Source organism: Haliaeetus leucocephalus, unplaced genomic scaffold (assembly GCF_000737465.1).
Source record: "Haliaeetus leucocephalus isolate CR32 unplaced genomic scaffold, Haliaeetus_leucocephalus-4.0 Scaffold141, whole genome shotgun sequence".
In the NCBI taxonomy this organism is placed as follows: Eukaryota; Metazoa; Chordata; class Aves; order Accipitriformes; family Accipitridae; genus Haliaeetus; species Haliaeetus leucocephalus.
This window is the reverse complement of record NW_010972577.1, coordinates 321,693-340,025: the sequence shown is the minus strand read 5'-3', so window position 1 is coordinate 340,025 and position 18,333 is coordinate 321,693. Positions and strand designations below refer to the sequence as shown.

Here is an 18,333-nt window from a genome sequence, read left to right as displayed (position 1 = left end):
AACATGATTTATCCAAATCAATCCCCCCCACTCCAGACTGCATTACAAAGTCTCATTCTGCAGCACTATGAGATAAAATAATATAATGCAAATGTCAGAATTTGTGCTAAATATAATAAATGCATACTGTGCTTGTACTTTGGGGGATATTCTACAGTTTTTTATGATATATGGCATATTTACACTTATTTGTATAAACACATGAAAATCATGATAAAAAAATATGGCAATGTATTATTGTGATCTTCCTTACAATTTCAAAATCAGAACTAATGTGATTGTCTATATTTCTAAAATGTTCAGTGACTATACTTTGCTTTTAAGGCTTATGTGTAGTAATATATAAACAAAACAAAACAAAAAAAAGAAATTGCAGGAAGACAAGAACATTCTTTTGTTAATTAGCTAAAAAAAGCAAAAGTAAACCTGTAACTCCACCTAAGGTTTTTTGCAGGTTTCATTGACATGTAAGTCAAATTTGCACTGTTCTTGTATCTTACAATCTACTTTACTTAGTCACTGGCCCAGATTGTCTGAAGAATGTTTTACACTGTATTTAAGTTTCTAGCTGGTATCTTCATGCATCTAAACGAATAAGAATTTCAACAAGAAAGTCATTGAGCACACATCTTTGGAAGCAAGCTAGCTTATTTAAAACTGGTGTAAAAGTATTTAAAATTTATCTGTAAAGCCATTCTTCCTTTTTTTTCTTTTTTTTTCTTTTATTGACAGCACATTTTGCTATTAAGTAAAATAAAAATTATTTCTCTAGAGTAAGTTATTTATACATTATACACTATGATTTAAAAGTATGTCATATAGTACTGCAGAAGGAAAACTGCAGCTACCCTTTTCTACTATTCCCTTTACATTTTAATGGAGTTTTTGCAGAATCTCCTCATTGTATATTCATTATAGATGATGCCTAAGCAAACTGACAGAAACTGTTCTGTTTACCCATATGTAATTTGAATTAGATCCAAATAATGGCTTGTGCCCCAATGTGTTCTTACAGGGCACTATTACCTGCATATTTGAGCAGAGTGCCGTATGGTTTTGAGACTAATAAACAGAGATTATCTTCACTGATTCTGGTATCATTTTTGACGAATGTAGGTCAAGAACAACTCCACTCAAATGCTTACAGATACAAAGATGTAAAATCAAGGTAGGTGATATAAGAAACAAGCCTGTAATCCTTAAAGCCAATCATCTTTACCACTTGCTTTTAATGCAGATAAATTTCATGACACAGAATGGCACAAGATGAAAATAAATATATTAATTATCACTGGGATATGAGGGACATTTTCAACATAAGTATAGGATTAGAGAAAGTACATTCAGGTGCAGGAGATTAGATTTTAAAGCTGAGGTACGTAGACTTTTATTACCAAAAAGATTAAATATGTAATTAGGTTTTGTGTTGTGCTTTTTATTTTTGGAAATTTAAACTATGAGAAGCATTGCTGAATAAGGCTCAAAAATGTATGTGCCGTCATCACTATCATTATTCTTATGGCTTTTGGGAGAAATTATTTTGTTTTCTCACCATGATTGCTAATAGAATATTAATACTTAATATAGTTAAATGCAAATACCTTAATAAGTAATTTTACTAAAAGTAATTTTAATGTTTCAGTTTATAATGTTAAGACGATTCTCCTATATAGTTGTGGTGGGTTGACCTTGGCTGGCTTCTCGGTGCCCACCAAGCTGCTCTCTCACTCCCCTTCATCATAGGGACAAGGGGAGAAAATAAGATTAAAAAGCTCATGGGTCGAGATAAGGACAGGGAGGTTGTTCACCAATTACCCTCACGGGCAAAATAGACTCAACTTGGGGAAGATTAATTTATTGCCAGCTAAAAATAGAGTAGGATGGTGAGAAACAACAATAAAAACTTTTTCTCAGGCCTGACTCTTCTACCTCCTATCCCACCAAGCGGTGCAGAGTGTGGGGAGTACAGGCTGCAGCCAATTCAATAACAGCTCCTCTCTGCCACTCCTTCCTCAGACTTCTCCCCTGTTCCAGTGCTGGGTCCCCCTCTTGGGATACAGTCTTTCATAAACTGCTTGAATGTGGGTCTTTCCCATAGGCTGAAGTTCATGTCTCCTTTCCTTCTTATTTGTGGCCAGTAATTTACAAAGTTTGGTGTCACATGCTAATGTTCTTACTACTCCTTAGACAGTAGGTAATTCAAATCTCTCCAAAATAACAAGATAGTTTCTTTTTTTGGTTTAAATTTTCATTTATTTTCTGGCTCAAGAATACACATTCTAGTTTAATACAAGATTACTTAAGTTTTGTCACATTTAGAATATTACCGCAGTATTTATTGGAAAAAATGTGAGATAAAACACAAACAGGTATGATGAACTTCTGAAAGCTAGCCTATTTGTGAGGTAATAATTTAAACAATTTCCTTTTAATAGACTGAGGTATTAGACAAAGTGATAGGATGATATTTCAACATGAAAATCCTTATCTATTCTGTTTATTTCAACAGGGCTAGAATTTCAGCATTGAATTTTAGTTGACTAGTGTAATACAGCAAATTATTTAGAAAGCAATTTGTTTCTTATTTCAAAGTACACTTGGACCAACAAGCCATGTAGTTGTATATTTTAAAAATGCAGTAGGAAGAAAAGCTTGGGGAAAAATGCAACTTTGAAAGTTAGTTTAAGCTAATCTGGAAATTATGAATGCCAAAATTTCATATTCATTTTTTTTTGTTATTCATAGTTTAAATACAAGGCAAACTTATTTGCATGTTTTTATTATGAATTAAGTTAACTTCAATATATTTAAATTTCTTTGTACTATATAACATTATCTAAAACCTATCCAGAGTTATATAAAAACTCGGTGTTATGACAATGCAATGTCCATGTAGTATTACTACACTTTTATTACAGGAATATACATTCAGCCATAGTTCATTCATTTTCATCAAGTACGTAAAAAATCTTGTATAAATATATATAAGCAGTTTATATGCTTTATCATTTTAAATAAGAGGTTTTGTATATGAGCAGGCTCCTTCTTATGACATCAAATGCTTCAGGACACAAGGGATACAATTCATTTGGCCATCCTCAGGTGTCTATTACTATATGAGATGCTCAGGTATTCAAGATGTCCATGCAAGGCTAGGAGGTACAACACAGGAAAATCCATATCCTTCTGGAGAGGCAGTTAAAAGTCAGGCAGGATGTAGAGGCATCTTATATGACAGAATATATCTGAGTGTGGGCATCTGAATTTAGCCCAAAGAAGGATACACTATATCCTGACTTACTGCTTGCTTTTCCTCTAAAACTTTATTCCATAAATATGATCTTCCATTACACACTAACATACCTGCTTTATCAGAGTTTCTAACTTGGCTCACTATGGCTCAGACCTTGCCATTTTCTATTCTGAATAGCATTAGACAGTAGTTGAACTCTAAGGTTGTATACATTTCTAGCAAATTAATTCCACTGATATGTTTTATTTTTCTGAGGCATTTACTTCTATAAATATTTAGGCATCTCTCTGTACCTCCAGAGGCTTTCCAGTATTCACTTCAATTGCCTGGTTGCTCAATACAGTGTGATGCCAAGATCCATCACTCTTCTAATTGAAATAGTTTGTGCCCTTGGAACTTTTTTTTCCATAATAACAAGAAGCCAACAAACTGAAGTACTCCTCAGAGAAAACAGGTGCTTATGGACCTTTCTGCTGCTGTTGGCAGACTATTAGTACTGAAGGAAACTATCTTTAAAATTAGTTTCATAGCTATAGAATGCATGAACTATAGGCTTTACCCAACATGTTCAGCCAAAAATAATATTTGAGTTAGAAATACTTAGTTTGGTTATAAGGATATAGATTTCCCATAATGAATTTTTGTTTAAGGTCATGAACACGAACATTACTTTGTTATTTTGTTACTGTTATCTCCTGGATATTCCACTGGCCAACACATCATTACAAAGGCATATGAATTCCCTCAATGTATCTTGTACAAAGATGTTTGAGTTGGGACATATGGAATTCATTAGATTTTTTTTAATATCTACCTTTTCTGAAGTTTGAATGTTTGTCATATTTTGTTCATGTTTTACATGAAGTTGAAGTAAGAAAAATTAAAATGCCAGGAAACTCTTGAGGAATTATGCTGTTAAATAAGTAATTTTCAAGGACCTGAAATGAATTGCCTGAAGTACTACACAATAATAGCAGAACTGAGATCTAACTCTCCAGATTCCTACCTAGGGCTCTGTCTAGAGAAAGATCTGTGTCAGTATAAATGGATGTGCACCTTTCATACGCAACCACTTCTTAATGTAGCCCTTTACTTCTTGTGCTCTGTCAAGCCAGATATGCACTTTGGATTAATTAATAAAATTTACCTATTCTTTAAAGACTGTAGGAAGTAACACAACAGTCAAACAGGGTAAACTAAGGATGTTTCTCCTGCTTAAATTTCTGAGGCCAAAAAAATTCATGTGCTCATTTAACAAGTGAAATTGTCAGTGCTTATTTAAATTGGAGCTCTTATCTGGTGATTCATGTATTCTTAGTAGTTTGTATATAACCTGTTTTTAACAAATGCTAACTGGGAGCTTTTCATTTTCAAATTTAAAGAACAGTATTTTCAGATTTTGTTTTGAACAGCAAATCTAAAAGTATTTATTTAATTTTTATCATTGCTGTGTCTTTTCCACAAGCGGGTGCTGCTCACCATTTTAGAAAAAGTCTTAAAATGTTTTGAAAAAGATCTCCAAAGATATAAGCACAGTTGGGATTATTTTTCATGAATGGCAAGAAAAGGTAGTAATGGATGCATGCTTTTTTGCCTTCTTTTTCATTGTTCTGTTAAAAAAAAAATAATAGTGTATAGCGTTTCTTTAAAGCTTATACTTCCATATTTATTTCCTACTGATATTCTGACAGTTGGAGCAGCAACAGGAGCAAAAATGAAAGCCCTATACTTGGCATTTTCCTTCGGCAGAAAATGAGAAATAGAAGAACGTGCTACTATACCAGAGAATTGTCTTTAAAATTGTCCAAAAGTTATGAACTAAAATCTTTTAGTGTGAACATGTGAATGATTGTTTGTCTCTTCTTGCAATTCTGCTTTTTATTGTTTTGATTTTTTCTTTCAGACTTAAATCAAGCTGATTGATAATTCATTTAAAATATGGCTCATGTAAATTAGTGAAACATTCCTTGGGCTTTGATATATGACTTAAAAATTAACTTTTAATGCTTTATACTGTTGTGTGTATTTAGAAATGGCAACATATTTGCATATATATAAAACAAACCAAAAAGAGAGGAAGGAAAATGTCTTAATAGTTAAGATGGTAAACTGAAACTTGACATGATATCTAGACACTTGCTGAAGATTAAAATCTAACTTGTCAACAAGCTTCTTATCTGACTGACTAACAGACTGTGGTAGCTCTGTTAACTCTGAAATAATCATTAGGGGTTTTTTTTTGTATGTGTCTCCCTCTACATAAGAAACAAAATCGTGTTGAATAATGTGCTCATTGGCTTACTGTGGATGTATTTAAATTACTTAAATACACAATTTGTTATAGAACTATTTTATATAATCAACAGCTACCAATAAAAATGGCACTTCATAGTAACAAGAATTTTATTATTCTAATTTTTGCAGTTAATTCTGTATTTCTTTCTAATTGTAGCTTCCAGCCACACTCTGTCCATTCTTACTATATATATACATTATCAGAAAGTTCTTCCTTATAGGACTATTCTAAGATCAGTGTCAAACCACTTCTTAACCTTCACTGCAAAACCAAAATGAACTGATTTTCTTAAGATTAGTGCTATTATTTTCTTTTAAAGTTCTCAAATTATTCTGCCTTAATTAACTTGCTGAGGAATGACTATGTTGGATATGGCAAGTATATTCAATGTAGAGGATACAGAAAAGCTGTTATCATAAGCAATCCAAAGAATGAAAAATGATGGGGAAAAAGACAATCTGTGTTTAGTTACCTGAGAAATGTTTGGGGCATGGGGCAGGCAGCTGGTGATACTTGTTATTAAACAAAGTGCTGGATTTGAAAATTATGATTTTGTTTTATTATTAGTAGTATTGTTATACTGTTATTTTTTCTTTCTTTTTAAAACAGTATCAGCACATTTTATTTTACATTATTACTATTATTTGATTTATTATTACTGTTATTTGCTTTTAATCTTTATTCAATTTCTACCAGATGTGGTTATTAGGTTTATTTTCAAGTCATTAGTGTGGGCTAAAACAAAATTAAGTTCCTGAGAATGAGAAATATAAATCATAATGCCAATATTGAAAATAAACAAATTTGGTTTTATAATTGCTTATTAAGTAACTGCAATTGTTGGATACAGGTAGTACCAAAAGCCTTCAACATTTCTTCAAAATAAGAAACAGAATAATCCAAGTGTTTTCAGTAAATTTGCTGTCAGTCAACAAAAACTGGAGGAATTAAAATTTTGCGGGACAGGCCCTTCTTTTTGGCCTAAACCTTATTTTGTCTGTTTGGAGACAGCCTATTTCAACCTGGGAGTTATGAGTTATTAATTTTGCATCTTATTAATTGCAGCTGTACCTATGCCAAATTATGAATAATACTGCTGTGATTAATGGTTTACCTTTTAAGGACTTTGAGGCAAAAGAAATAACTTGTTTCATAAGGAATATAAAAAAAAAAAAAGAAATGCTTTGCTGTCTTTCACTTTATAAAATTCAATCTCAAGAGTATCAGCTACTCTATCATTTCACTGGTTTAAGAGGAAAATTCGTCATTAGGTATTCCATATTTAAAAACAATTTATGTTTTCTAAATTAATAACAGTTTTACTTTTTTTTTTATATCTGAGATGAAATATCTTCACTGAATGTCAAGCAAATTTCTCGGTAGGATGAAAATGTGCATAGACACAATGTTGTTTACCTTTAATGGTTTAAAGTAATGCTGAATCATCTTTACTGTCTGGAAAACAGCAGGTGATCTACAATTGGAATACAATTTATATCTAACTTTGGAAGCTCTTGGTAACTAAAATTTCGTTATCTGGATGCAAAATTTTCTATGAGTGACATTATACGTACCCATGATTTATGTTGGGCACAGGCATTTATGCCTTCAGGTACAACTTGTGGGTTGAGATAAATGCAGTTTAATAGGTAAAGCAGAAGCTGCGCACACAAGCAAAACAAAATAAAGAAATCATTCACTGCTTCCCATGGGCAGGCAGGTGTTCAGCCATCTGCAGGAAAGCAGGGCTCCATCACGCCTAACGGTTACTGGCGAAGACAACAACCATAACTCCAAACTTTCCCCCTTCCTCTTTATTCCCCCAGCTTTTATTGCTGAGCATGACATAGTATGGTGTGGGATATCCCTTGGGTCAGTCGGGGTCAGCTGTCCCAGTTGTGTACCCCCCCAGCTCCCTGTGCCCCCCCAGCCTCCTCGCTGGTGGGGTGGGGTAAGAAACAGAGAAGGTCTTGGCTCTGTGCAAGCACCGCTCAGCAATAACTAAAGCATCCCTGTGTTAATCAGCACAAATCCAAAGCATAGCCCCATACTAAATACTATGAAGAAAATTAGCCAAAACCAGTACAGGCAGTCACCAGTTTCACACTATTTAGTGGATCGCGTTAACAAAGATGATGGTTATAGGGGATTGGATTCAGGTTCTAATTAAGACAGCACTTTGTTGTCTTCAGATACGTTAGGTGGTTAGGCTTCTACTTTAGTTACCAGCATATGAGGAAGTAAATGTAGCAAATATTTAGTGGCTAGCAAGCAGCATAGCTCTACGGGGTCCATTAACTGTGTCTGCCACATCTCTCCTGTGAACACCTAAAATGTTAGACAGTTCATAATATGTTGTTTAATAAAGTTGTAGTTTAATTAAACATTTTCTCTGATGTTTTTTGTTTCAGAATTTCTTTATTGTTTTCATTGGTGACTTAAGGGAACTGAAACGCAGTTACAAATTTACATTCTTGCAAAAAGAGATGCCTAAGAGCTATATTTATAATAAATTCTCATTGTTCCCATTATTTAAAAATGTTCTGTATTTGTATGATCCTGAGAAGAGAGAGAGAAGTGCTGTTACTTTCTTAAAGAATCTTTGCGGAAAATGTCTTTAATGTTGTGTTTAAAAAATTCCCTCATATTTCAGAAAATGTCCCTGTACCTGTATTTTCTTCATGCTTACTGTTGCCATGGTCTCAGTATTGTGGTCATACTTCTATAAGGCATTCCCCTGTATTTATAACTTGTACCTAAAAATAGTGATTATCCTCTGATCACACTAATTTGATATGGACATTCTTGTGTTTTTTTGAGTTGCTGAAAAAGAGATGTCTGGAGTTCAAATTTAATCATCCATAGAATTTGTGCATAAGAGTTACCTAGTTTTATTGCTATTTCTAGTCAATGAGCTATGTTTCCTCTTCCACAGGATTTTGGGCATAGTCACAGTGACTCTTAAGACTTGAAGGCATATCACTGTAGGAGAGGTGGGCTAGGGAAACAGCACATTTTTAAAAGTTTTAAGGAATACTGGCTCCGTGTATGTATTCTCTAATGCTGGATTCATCTTTTGAAATTGCTTCTATATTATGTTGTTCTTTAAGTGAAATAGGTGCTCCACAACCTTGTTTCAAGCTCTAGTTTAATCATCTGGCTCATTTCTACTGAAAAGTTTAAAAATATTTAATAATCTGAAAGACTATAGTAATATTTTCATGTTCATGCCTGTAGCAATGGCTTCTTTCACTTCCAAATCCCTTTGAGTATGAGGTTTTTTGTAAAAGAAATGACAGTCAGGGACATTTGCATGATCATGTTACTTTTAAAGTTTACATAGCAGCAGGGAGAAGATGCAAAGTAGGAAAGTACTATTATATTTGAAGCTGATATGTCAATGAAATGGAGTAACCTGCAACAGTTGTAAACACCTTTCATCCAAAGTCTTTGTAATGAACACATTTTCTATTTATAATTTTAAAACTTCAAGGATCCTCAATTCTATTTCCCTGTTCTTCATATATTTTACTGTAGTTTTACTGAGGCAACAAACTGTCTCATTTCATTTTCTCATCTTTAAGAGAAGCTCCTTCAAGGAGGCCCTGTTTCTTTCTTTTTTTTTTTTTTTTTTGTTTTTTTTTTTTTGTATAAGACTTTTCCACTAGCACATGTGATTTTCTGAAGTTGTTTGCTTGATCTGCTTGTAAATATAAGAGACATCTTACAGGTAGTTCTCTTTTCTGCTTGTATCTTAATACAAAATTTACTGCTCTCATTTTTTACTTTGTATTTACCATAATGCATAAATTTCTAACATATTTAAAAGAGAATAAAACAGGTCTTATTAGTAGTGAAAAGAACATGTACACCTAGGCATTTAGGAAATGTCACATTGCTATGTTCCCTACTGCTTCTTCCAGGAAGAAAGTCCATACAGAAATTTCTGTTAGTACAACTCTGGTGCTGCCTTTCCCCATTACTCGCTATAGCAGTTATGCTAGCAGAAATATAAAGTGTGCGTGTGGCTAGGATAAAGGAAAATGCTTCTAAGGAAAAAGTAATTATGACAGAAAATTCACTTGCAGAACTTCCATCTAGGTACCTCCCTTAGGTGTCTCATATTTTTAAGCTTTTTTGTTTTCACAGGCTATTTATCTAACCATAAGTAACCATTCTGAGTTGCTTATAAGCCAATTTTGACTCATACATTTCAGAAAGCAAACAGGATCATTCTTCTGTAAGAAGTATAATTGATCATCCAGAAACAAATATAATAGGTTTGGAAGTAATTTTTTGTGTTTCCAATTTTTCTTAATGAAGATTAATTATTTTATTTTAGTCAGTTCAAAGTAAGCATATTTAATGATGATGATCAGATTAGTATTACTGGAATTTTTTAATTACAAAACAACATTAAATCTGGAGAAGCATCTCAGAGCTGCTTTTTCTTCCCCAGTATATAAATCAATATTATTTAACAACATATGGGTATATTGTTCTTGCTGATATTAGTTCAATCCTTTAAAGTTTTTCCCACGCTGTATTCATATCTATATCCATACAAAACTGTCTTATGTTTGTTTGTTCTCAAAAATAAACTGACAAACAACCCTCCCTCCATCTAACAAATCTTAAAAATTCCTCTGATGATTCAGAGCTTTATCTACAGAGGAACTAATTTTATCTAAATATATCTATGTAAGCATTAGTGTCCCATAGTCCTCCAAACTCCTCAGGGAGTCAATGGAAAGGGTAACTCTAAATGGCAGTTTGGTCTACCTTAAGACAGGTAATGTGACTTGCGTTCTGGGTGCCATTTTCTGTCCACTCACTGTAGAAGGAACCATGATTAGACTGTGTGCTTAATGTTTACATGGTAAAATTTAGGTTTTGTGAATCATACTAAAGGAATTTAAGTTAGTCCTCTTAACTCTCAATCATTTGAATGTCTTTCCAACACATTTTGTGTGTTAGCATAGAATAACAATTAACTTGGAAGTGAAGAAAACAAGATTTCATTTAACAGTGTCTAATATTTTCTCACGCACAATGTATTTCCCATAAAGAAACTTTTCTTGTGACATTTCCTATATGCTTAACCAGGTCTTTAAATCTTTCATTTATGGTTTATATCCAATTACTTTTTTGTAACTTACTTTATTATTAAAGAGGTGAATATTCACATTTGTTTTTAAATTGTAATGTAAAAGAGTTTGTGAGTCTAACCAAATGGAGCATATTTAAATAATACATTACCATATTTTCTCAAGGAATATTCTATCAGGTTTTGTCCTCCACATAAAATAAAAATTGTATTAGAAGTCTTATATACATAGTTATTTTTATTGCCAGAAACAACTCTGCTTTTATGCTTCTACATATTTTTCTTGGTTTTCTTTGGCTTTATTAGTCTTGATTTAGTAATGAAATTATGCACGTTAACCACTCTTATAATCTAGCAATACTAGAAAGTACATCAGGAGCAGATGGAAATGCATATTATTTTATATACAGCATATTGCCTGAAATTCTTGTGATTATTGAAACATAATGTAGATAATGCAGTACACTTTATCTCAGCATCTGGCAGGTCTACAAAATATACTGTAAAGGACCTGTATTAGATCACAAAACAAAACCTCTGACCAAACCTCTGTCAAAATAATTACACAGATATTTGTGTCACTGATGTTTTTCATAACTATGGATATCCTAGGACCATTTAGGTTTTCTTTAAACCTCCTTCTCTTTTGCCTTTTAATGACACTCCTGTAAATATTAACTCCACTTTTAAACATACAAGGGGTCTTTGTCCTGGAGTCAATTTTACCATACTTTTAAAAACATAAACATACAAATAGCAGAGATGGCAAAGCAAGGTGTGAGAAGCAAGACATGAATTCATAGCAAGAGGCAATACATGATCTTAAATCGATGGGCATTTTATTGAAAACAGGCTTTTGGGGGGTTTAGAAACGGAAGTAACATCGTTCAATGTAAGCCTCATCTGCTTTAGTAGTGTAAGTTCCTCTCTGAAGTTTATAGGACTAGACTCTTCCCATTCCAACACGGACAAATGAGATGTGCTGGCTTTCTTTTTTAACACTGAGAAAGTTTAAACAACTAGCTTAGCTTGGATGCTGCCTTTTTACAGGGCTAAAATTTGGATGAGGTGAATTCTGCTTTGATGATCACATAGAAATAAACTTAAGTGGATGGAAACCATTGCTTTTTCACATGTTGCCGCCAAAATAGCAGCATAATATGGCTGATGCAGAAAGCCCAAATCTGACCCAAATACTGGTTTTAGCCACAAAACAGAAGAGAAATTAATTGCATTTTCATACAATGTCTGAAGTTGTGTGAAAGTCTGCCTAGGGTTATCTGCAAAACTTAGTATAAAGGTAAAGTGAGTAATTTTGCAGAAAATCACTGTGACTCACTGCACAAGTTGTCTGGAGAAACCTTGGTATCAAAATACAAACAGGTACAATGTACATATGTATACATACATATAACCTGCAACTACTTCTCACCAATACAGAACTCTAAAAAGTGCTTGTCTTAGAAGTGTTCTTGTGTACAAAACTAAATCCATTTTCGTACTTTATTTTATCTTATAAAATTACAGTTTCAGTAAATTAGAAATACTTTTCAAGCAACTCTGAGGGATACATTTTTAATTTTCTGGGCAATTCATGATTAGACATGGAGTGAAATCATAGTTTAGTGTTTATAATTTATGCAAGGAAATACCTGCTTTTGTATTTCTGTGCACCAGCCTCCTCCACCTTTTTAAGAATTGATAGTTCATACCTGCCATCTTGTTATTGTATTGTCAAGAAGGTTTTAATTTCATATACTTCCAGTGTTATGCTATGTAATTTTTATATAATTATTATAGTAAAAAAATTACTGATGTTAATAATAACTTTACAATAATAAGAACAATTATCACCGGTTAGAGGTGATTGGCATCTTTAGTATATGTTACCTCAAAAACTCTATGGGAAAGACTTCCTTCTTGGAGACAGAAGTTTCTCCACTTCTGTTTTTTATATATATCTTTCGCAAATCAAGTAATACTAATTGAAATCATGAGTGAGTGCTTCATGACTTCATTTATGGTAATCAACTAATTTGTTTGAAGACTAGAACAGATCAGATAACCTGTGGGTATGTCTTGAAAGAACTGTCTTATTTAATTTTAATAGGTCATAAAGCTTGCTTTTGAAGAGTTTGAACTGGAAAGAGGCTATGATACTCTCACTGTTGGAGATGCTGGGAAAGTTGGTGATACCAGAACAGTGTTGTATGTGTAAGTACAGAATTTCAAAAATTTTCCTCGGAAATTTGTTGTCATATGTTGTTTTTTCTGGATCATGAGATATCTATTTAACTTTGTAATTTTAATGTATGTAATTTGTTTATATAATGTAAGCTTAAAATTCAATTACTGTCAGAGAAAATTGTTCCTTACAAAATTCACTCCAGATCTTTGGTAGCATCCTTATAAGCTTTAATATCAGAGACTAAAAACTGCAGAGAACAGAGATTTTTTTAAAAGCAAACCTTCTTTTAAAAAACAAGTACTATCTGTATAACTCTAATTGTATTCACAAGTAATTAAAGAAATAAAAAAAAGATTTGGATTTCAGCAAACAGAAAATACAACTTGTATAAAATAAATAACCCATTGATTAATTTCAGAATTTTTATACTTAAAATTGGATTTGTGAACGAAATTTTCATGAAAGCATATAGGCCACTCTTCAGTAAAGTTAAACATGCTTCATGGATTAATATAATACAATATAATATATATAATATAATATAGTATCTGTAGAAAGTGTAGGAACTTAAAAAAAATTGAAGGAAAATTCCAAACTAGATAGCTAATCTTAAGATACAGGTCTAAAATACTGTCTGGGCTAATGGAAAGAATAGAATCCTGTACAGATTGATTAATCTCATCTAACCACCTCAGTTTGGTTGCATATGCTCATTTTCCTTCCTTCATAATGGGAGCTTGTGGTCACAAGAAATTTTGGTTGTAGCTTTTAGAGGGTTAAGTTAGCATATGAATCCTGATCACTAAACACAAAACAAAATTACAGGGTTAAGTTCACAGTGACTAAATAAAAGAAACTAGCAGCATTTATTTCATAATAACGTTACTTGACATTGCATAGAAATCTACTGGATAAAGATAATATTGAACACATTTGATAGAAAGAATCCATCATCATTTTATATTTTGAGGTTTTTTTTATCCCTATAAATTATTGAAATGTTTATTTGACATAATTATAACAAATAAGTGCACTTAATACCCACACAATTTATTTTAAATTAATTAGAATATTTTTGGAGGGACAACTCTGAGGACAGTAACTTCATTATGTGTATTTGTTTATGAATTTATAATATTTATTAATGGCTACTTTCTGAACTATGATATCAAAGTACATAAATAAACCTAATTTTTAATTTGTCTTAAAAGCTAACACTGGAAAATTATTGGATTATTTGCGCGATGCATGTGTTTCTTGTGTTGCAATACCAAGTAGCTGCTACTGAGTAAATTAAATTCCATGTTCTGAGTAACTGAGAAAGAAAATAAGAACAAAATCCTGTGTTAAGAGCTTAGACTTCAAGCTAACAAGAAAAGAATTGAGTTGGGAGTGAGAATTTCAACACCCATGTTTATTTTTTCGTGTATTTTGCGGACCAATTAAATATTGCAACAGTCTTTCTGGGGATGTTAATTTAACTGCTTGTGACAGACAAAAGGATTTGCACTTTTTCTTTTTTTGTATTGGGATACATTTTGGCTTACAGGGATCCCAAAGCTCCTTCAGAGTCAAGTTTTTGAACTTAGTAAATTTGGTACCCCATGTTGTTCATTCTGTTTGTTACACTTTGAGTATTTCACATATCAAAGTTTGCCTTTTTAAGATTACTTATTGAGCAATCGTCAAATCTGGCTTTTTTTACCTTTCTATTTGAAGGCATTTAGCCTGTGCCCACATACTCCACATTTCTTTTCCATGACTGCCTAAAATAAATAAATAAATAAATAAATAAATAGTCTTAGCTCATATTAATTGCTATTTTTGGTATCTTAGGAAGGCAGGCCCCCATAATCACATCACCTCGTATAACTATTCATCACTTTACTAATGTTTTGAAGATCACTGTAGCAGACATTCACTTCAGAATCTATCATTGACATTTCTGGCACTAGTACAATGTTCTCACTAGAGACATGCAGTACTTCTAGCCCTTCCTTCAGTATGATTTTTGACTAAAATAGAGACTATTTTATACTTATTACTCTACAGCCTATCACTTAGAATTACAGTAGAGTGTTGGTCCTTCCAACTTCACTGTAAATTGTATCTTTGATGAAAATGAGGTCTATGCAATTAAATTTATCTGCCTTTTGGGTTGCAATACTTTGTACATTAGCATTACCCTGAAAATCATTTGAGAAAGTAAGTGATTAATAGCTTCTTATGTACAGTGGAAATACAGGAAGGCCCAAGTATGAAACTACAGCGTCACAATAATTAGTAATTAATCTGAATTTCTGTGATGACACTGTTTTTGCAGTTATTAAACACTGGATTGTATCATGCATTATGAAATACATTATAGTTAAACTGCATCACAGATACGCTCCATTTCACTTGCTTTGGAGACAGGTCTTCTGTGGATGTAAAGTAAATTTCCTCATAAAACACTAGGTCCACTTGTAGGCTACATTATCATGAGAAAGCTCATAACTAAATGTCAAAGTGATTTTCTTACAAAAATTTTCTATTAGTTGGTTTTAATAACTTCTGTTGTATTTAACGAGGTTTGAGCAGCACCTTGCAGGTTTTTATTCTTCTCAGGGGAATGAAGAAGCTTATAGCAAAGACTTTTCTGGCTATATTTAATTTATAATTTCTCGGCATCTCTTAAAAAATAATATAGCTTTTCTTATGCTGAACAAGTTTCTGTTGGCAGCTTAAATGCCAACATTTCTGCAGAAATTCTACAAAATATCACTGTAGAAACTCATGCATTTGATTCTAAAACTGCATAGCTTTTACAATTTAGTTTGAACTAAATACACAAAAATAAATAGATTTCTAAATCCAAACCTAATTTCTAAGTGATTTGAACCTTTCCCCTCCATATAAAACTGGCATGTCTGAGCACACAAGCCTCAGCCTCATGCAAAAATTTCTGGCTCTCAGGCACTAGAGCCCTCAAGGTAGTAGCTCCTTCTGGGTGCGTTATTGTAAACTTAGTACTCAAACTTTACAAATAACTCAGTTATACCAGGGTGTTTATAAGCCAGCCATCCAATGAACATTGGAAAGTGGCTAATGGCAGGTCAGTAAACAGGGGACCATTAAATACTTGATGGGAAGAAGATTGAGGAAGTTGACAAGGATCACGATATATAGATGATCAGTCCTAGCACAAGCTTTCTGTAGTGTCCAAACTCTTAACCATTAGCAATTATCTGTGTAACCTCAAAGTTGTAGCACTACAGCTAGAGCGGAATAGGAAGGGATACTGAAGTTTAAAAACAAGAAAAAAATAGACTATCAAGCTCAAATTTAAATTTTGGGAGAAATTGGAAAAATAATTAGAAAAAGTCTTTTAAGTTCATGTAAAATAGCACTGAGATGGTACAAAAAAATATACTTTGATGAAGAGCTGTTTATTTCAATGTAATGCATTTCTTTGACAGTGTTGTTGGCATTTTGAGCAGGGATATCTTGGTTTTCAGTTTATTAAAGCAGTCTAATTTTAGTATTTATAGTAAACTTCTTAGAAAATCTTATCATCAACAGCTTTAATTAAAGGGAGATATGCCCATCAATTTTATTATTTTTAACAATTGCTTCATCTGTAAGCCTTACTTGTTGAAAATTTAGCAATATTATTTTATGCGATATGTACGCTGAGATGGTTAGCTCTGGAAATACAGCAATACAACTTATGGGAAATTAATCTAAATATGTTCAAGCTATGAAGTTTTGACTACAGTTATTTCTCATATTTAAAAGAATTTCACTAGAAACTAGTGACTGCTCTTACAAAATAATTCACTAGTGATAATAGTGTGAAGTGAAGATTATCAGTCAGAACGTTTCTTGCAATGCCGTTTTCTGTTCTTAAATTCTTGTAAATTAAACACACTGCTTTAGAAAGACTGCTTTGCCTTCAAATGCTATGATTTATATTTTTCTTGCAGCAGTTACATTAAAACTTAATTTCCTTTTTTGAAATTATTCCCTTAAAACATGAATCTTTTAACTTTTTTTGTATAGAAAACTTGTAATTTTTTTTTCCCCCGATACAAAGAGGAAATTGCAAAATAGTGGTTCAAATGCAGCTGCTTATGTCAGCTATTTCAGTACACAGACAACCGTCCGTGACAGAGAAGTGCTTTTTTAGTAAACCCGTATCCTTTTCTCTTATTCACACACAGTTTGGAAATTTACTGGGGGCTTGGAAAACAACCTACTCTTCCATAACTGGTAAAAAAAAAAACAGGCCGCCTTTTTATATATCATCTCAAACATTCTTGAATCTGACTTCCTAGTAATTTATTTTACTATGCATTACTTAAAAAATTCTTCCTTCTGACTTTTTTAGAAGTTGTAAAATCTGGGAGAGAAGGTCGGTTTTGTTTTTTTGTTTGTTTGCTTTTTAATAGTGTTGGAATCTTTCTCCCTTGATTTGCTAAGTACTCGACATTACTAGTATCAAAAGAAAAATACAAATCCAAGTAAAATTAGGGATTTTTAGTGACACTTACTGCTTGTCACAGCTTTAACAGTCAAACCTTCAGAGCTTTAGTTTGTGATATGGTTGCAGTTAAGCACACAAATAGCATAGTGACTTGTCATCTCTGAAGGACAGAACAATACTGTAAAACTCTTTCTTTAAAAGGAGAAGAAAACCTGGACAAACAATGAAAAAAGATTTACCTGAAAGAAGGAACATATGTTCACATGTTGAAAACTCAAGAAGTGTTTATGATTGAATTTTAAAGGAAATATTTATTTTATACAATAGTTTAATGTCACAAAGGAAGACTTACTGACTTGAATGCTGTGTTTTGTTCAGCTTACTTTATTGGTCTAATGCCTCCAAAACACATTTATTTAAAATATTCTGCACAATCAAATAAAAAGAAAAAAAAAAAAAAGAAAATACAGAAAGGAATCAAAACTTTTTTCACATTTATGTGGAATATCCTTAATTTAAATGATTACTTTATTTTCAAATTAAACATTATTAATAGTTAACATTGTAGGAAGTAGATAGTGTTGCAGAGGTCTTTGAATACATATACCTAGATGAAAAGCTCACACTGGAATTTTTCTTTTATGAAGTTGTAAGAGAGAAAAAAAAAGCATAATGAAAATATAGGTGTTAATATATTATATTTTACAAATTGATTTCAGGCCCCTGAAAATTAGATCTCAACCCTAAAATTCAAACTTGACCCTTTTTCATATACAAGTCAGGCTTCTCATTCTCAACTCATCACAATTAACAGAAGATTTTTTTTTCTTGTTTATTTGTGTAAAACAGCAATAAAATATTTTAGGAAATTAACATACATCTCTTTAATCCCATACTTTCCATATTTTTTAATAGTAATGTATTTAATTCATACAGTCCCTCACATCTCTAATAGCTTAATTGCTTAATGAAAGTGTTAAGTAGGAACAGCTTTATTAAAAGTGTTTAATCGTTGTTTACTTGA

General features: G+C 32.4%; 1 protein-coding gene across 1 annotated transcript in view; it reads left to right on the top strand.

The window, feature by feature from the left end:
• LOC104827832 (CUB and sushi domain-containing protein 1) overlaps positions 1-18,333 on the top strand; it is a gene marked incomplete at its 3' end in the record, with an annotated part of 962,107 nt that overhangs the window by 622,088 nt on the left and 321,686 nt on the right. The window contains exon 12 of the mRNA XM_010561097.1: positions 12,767-12,870. Within this exon, the coding sequence (XP_010559399.1) occupies positions 12,767-12,870 (104 nt within the window). The remainder of the gene's footprint in view (positions 1-12,766; positions 12,871-18,333) is intronic.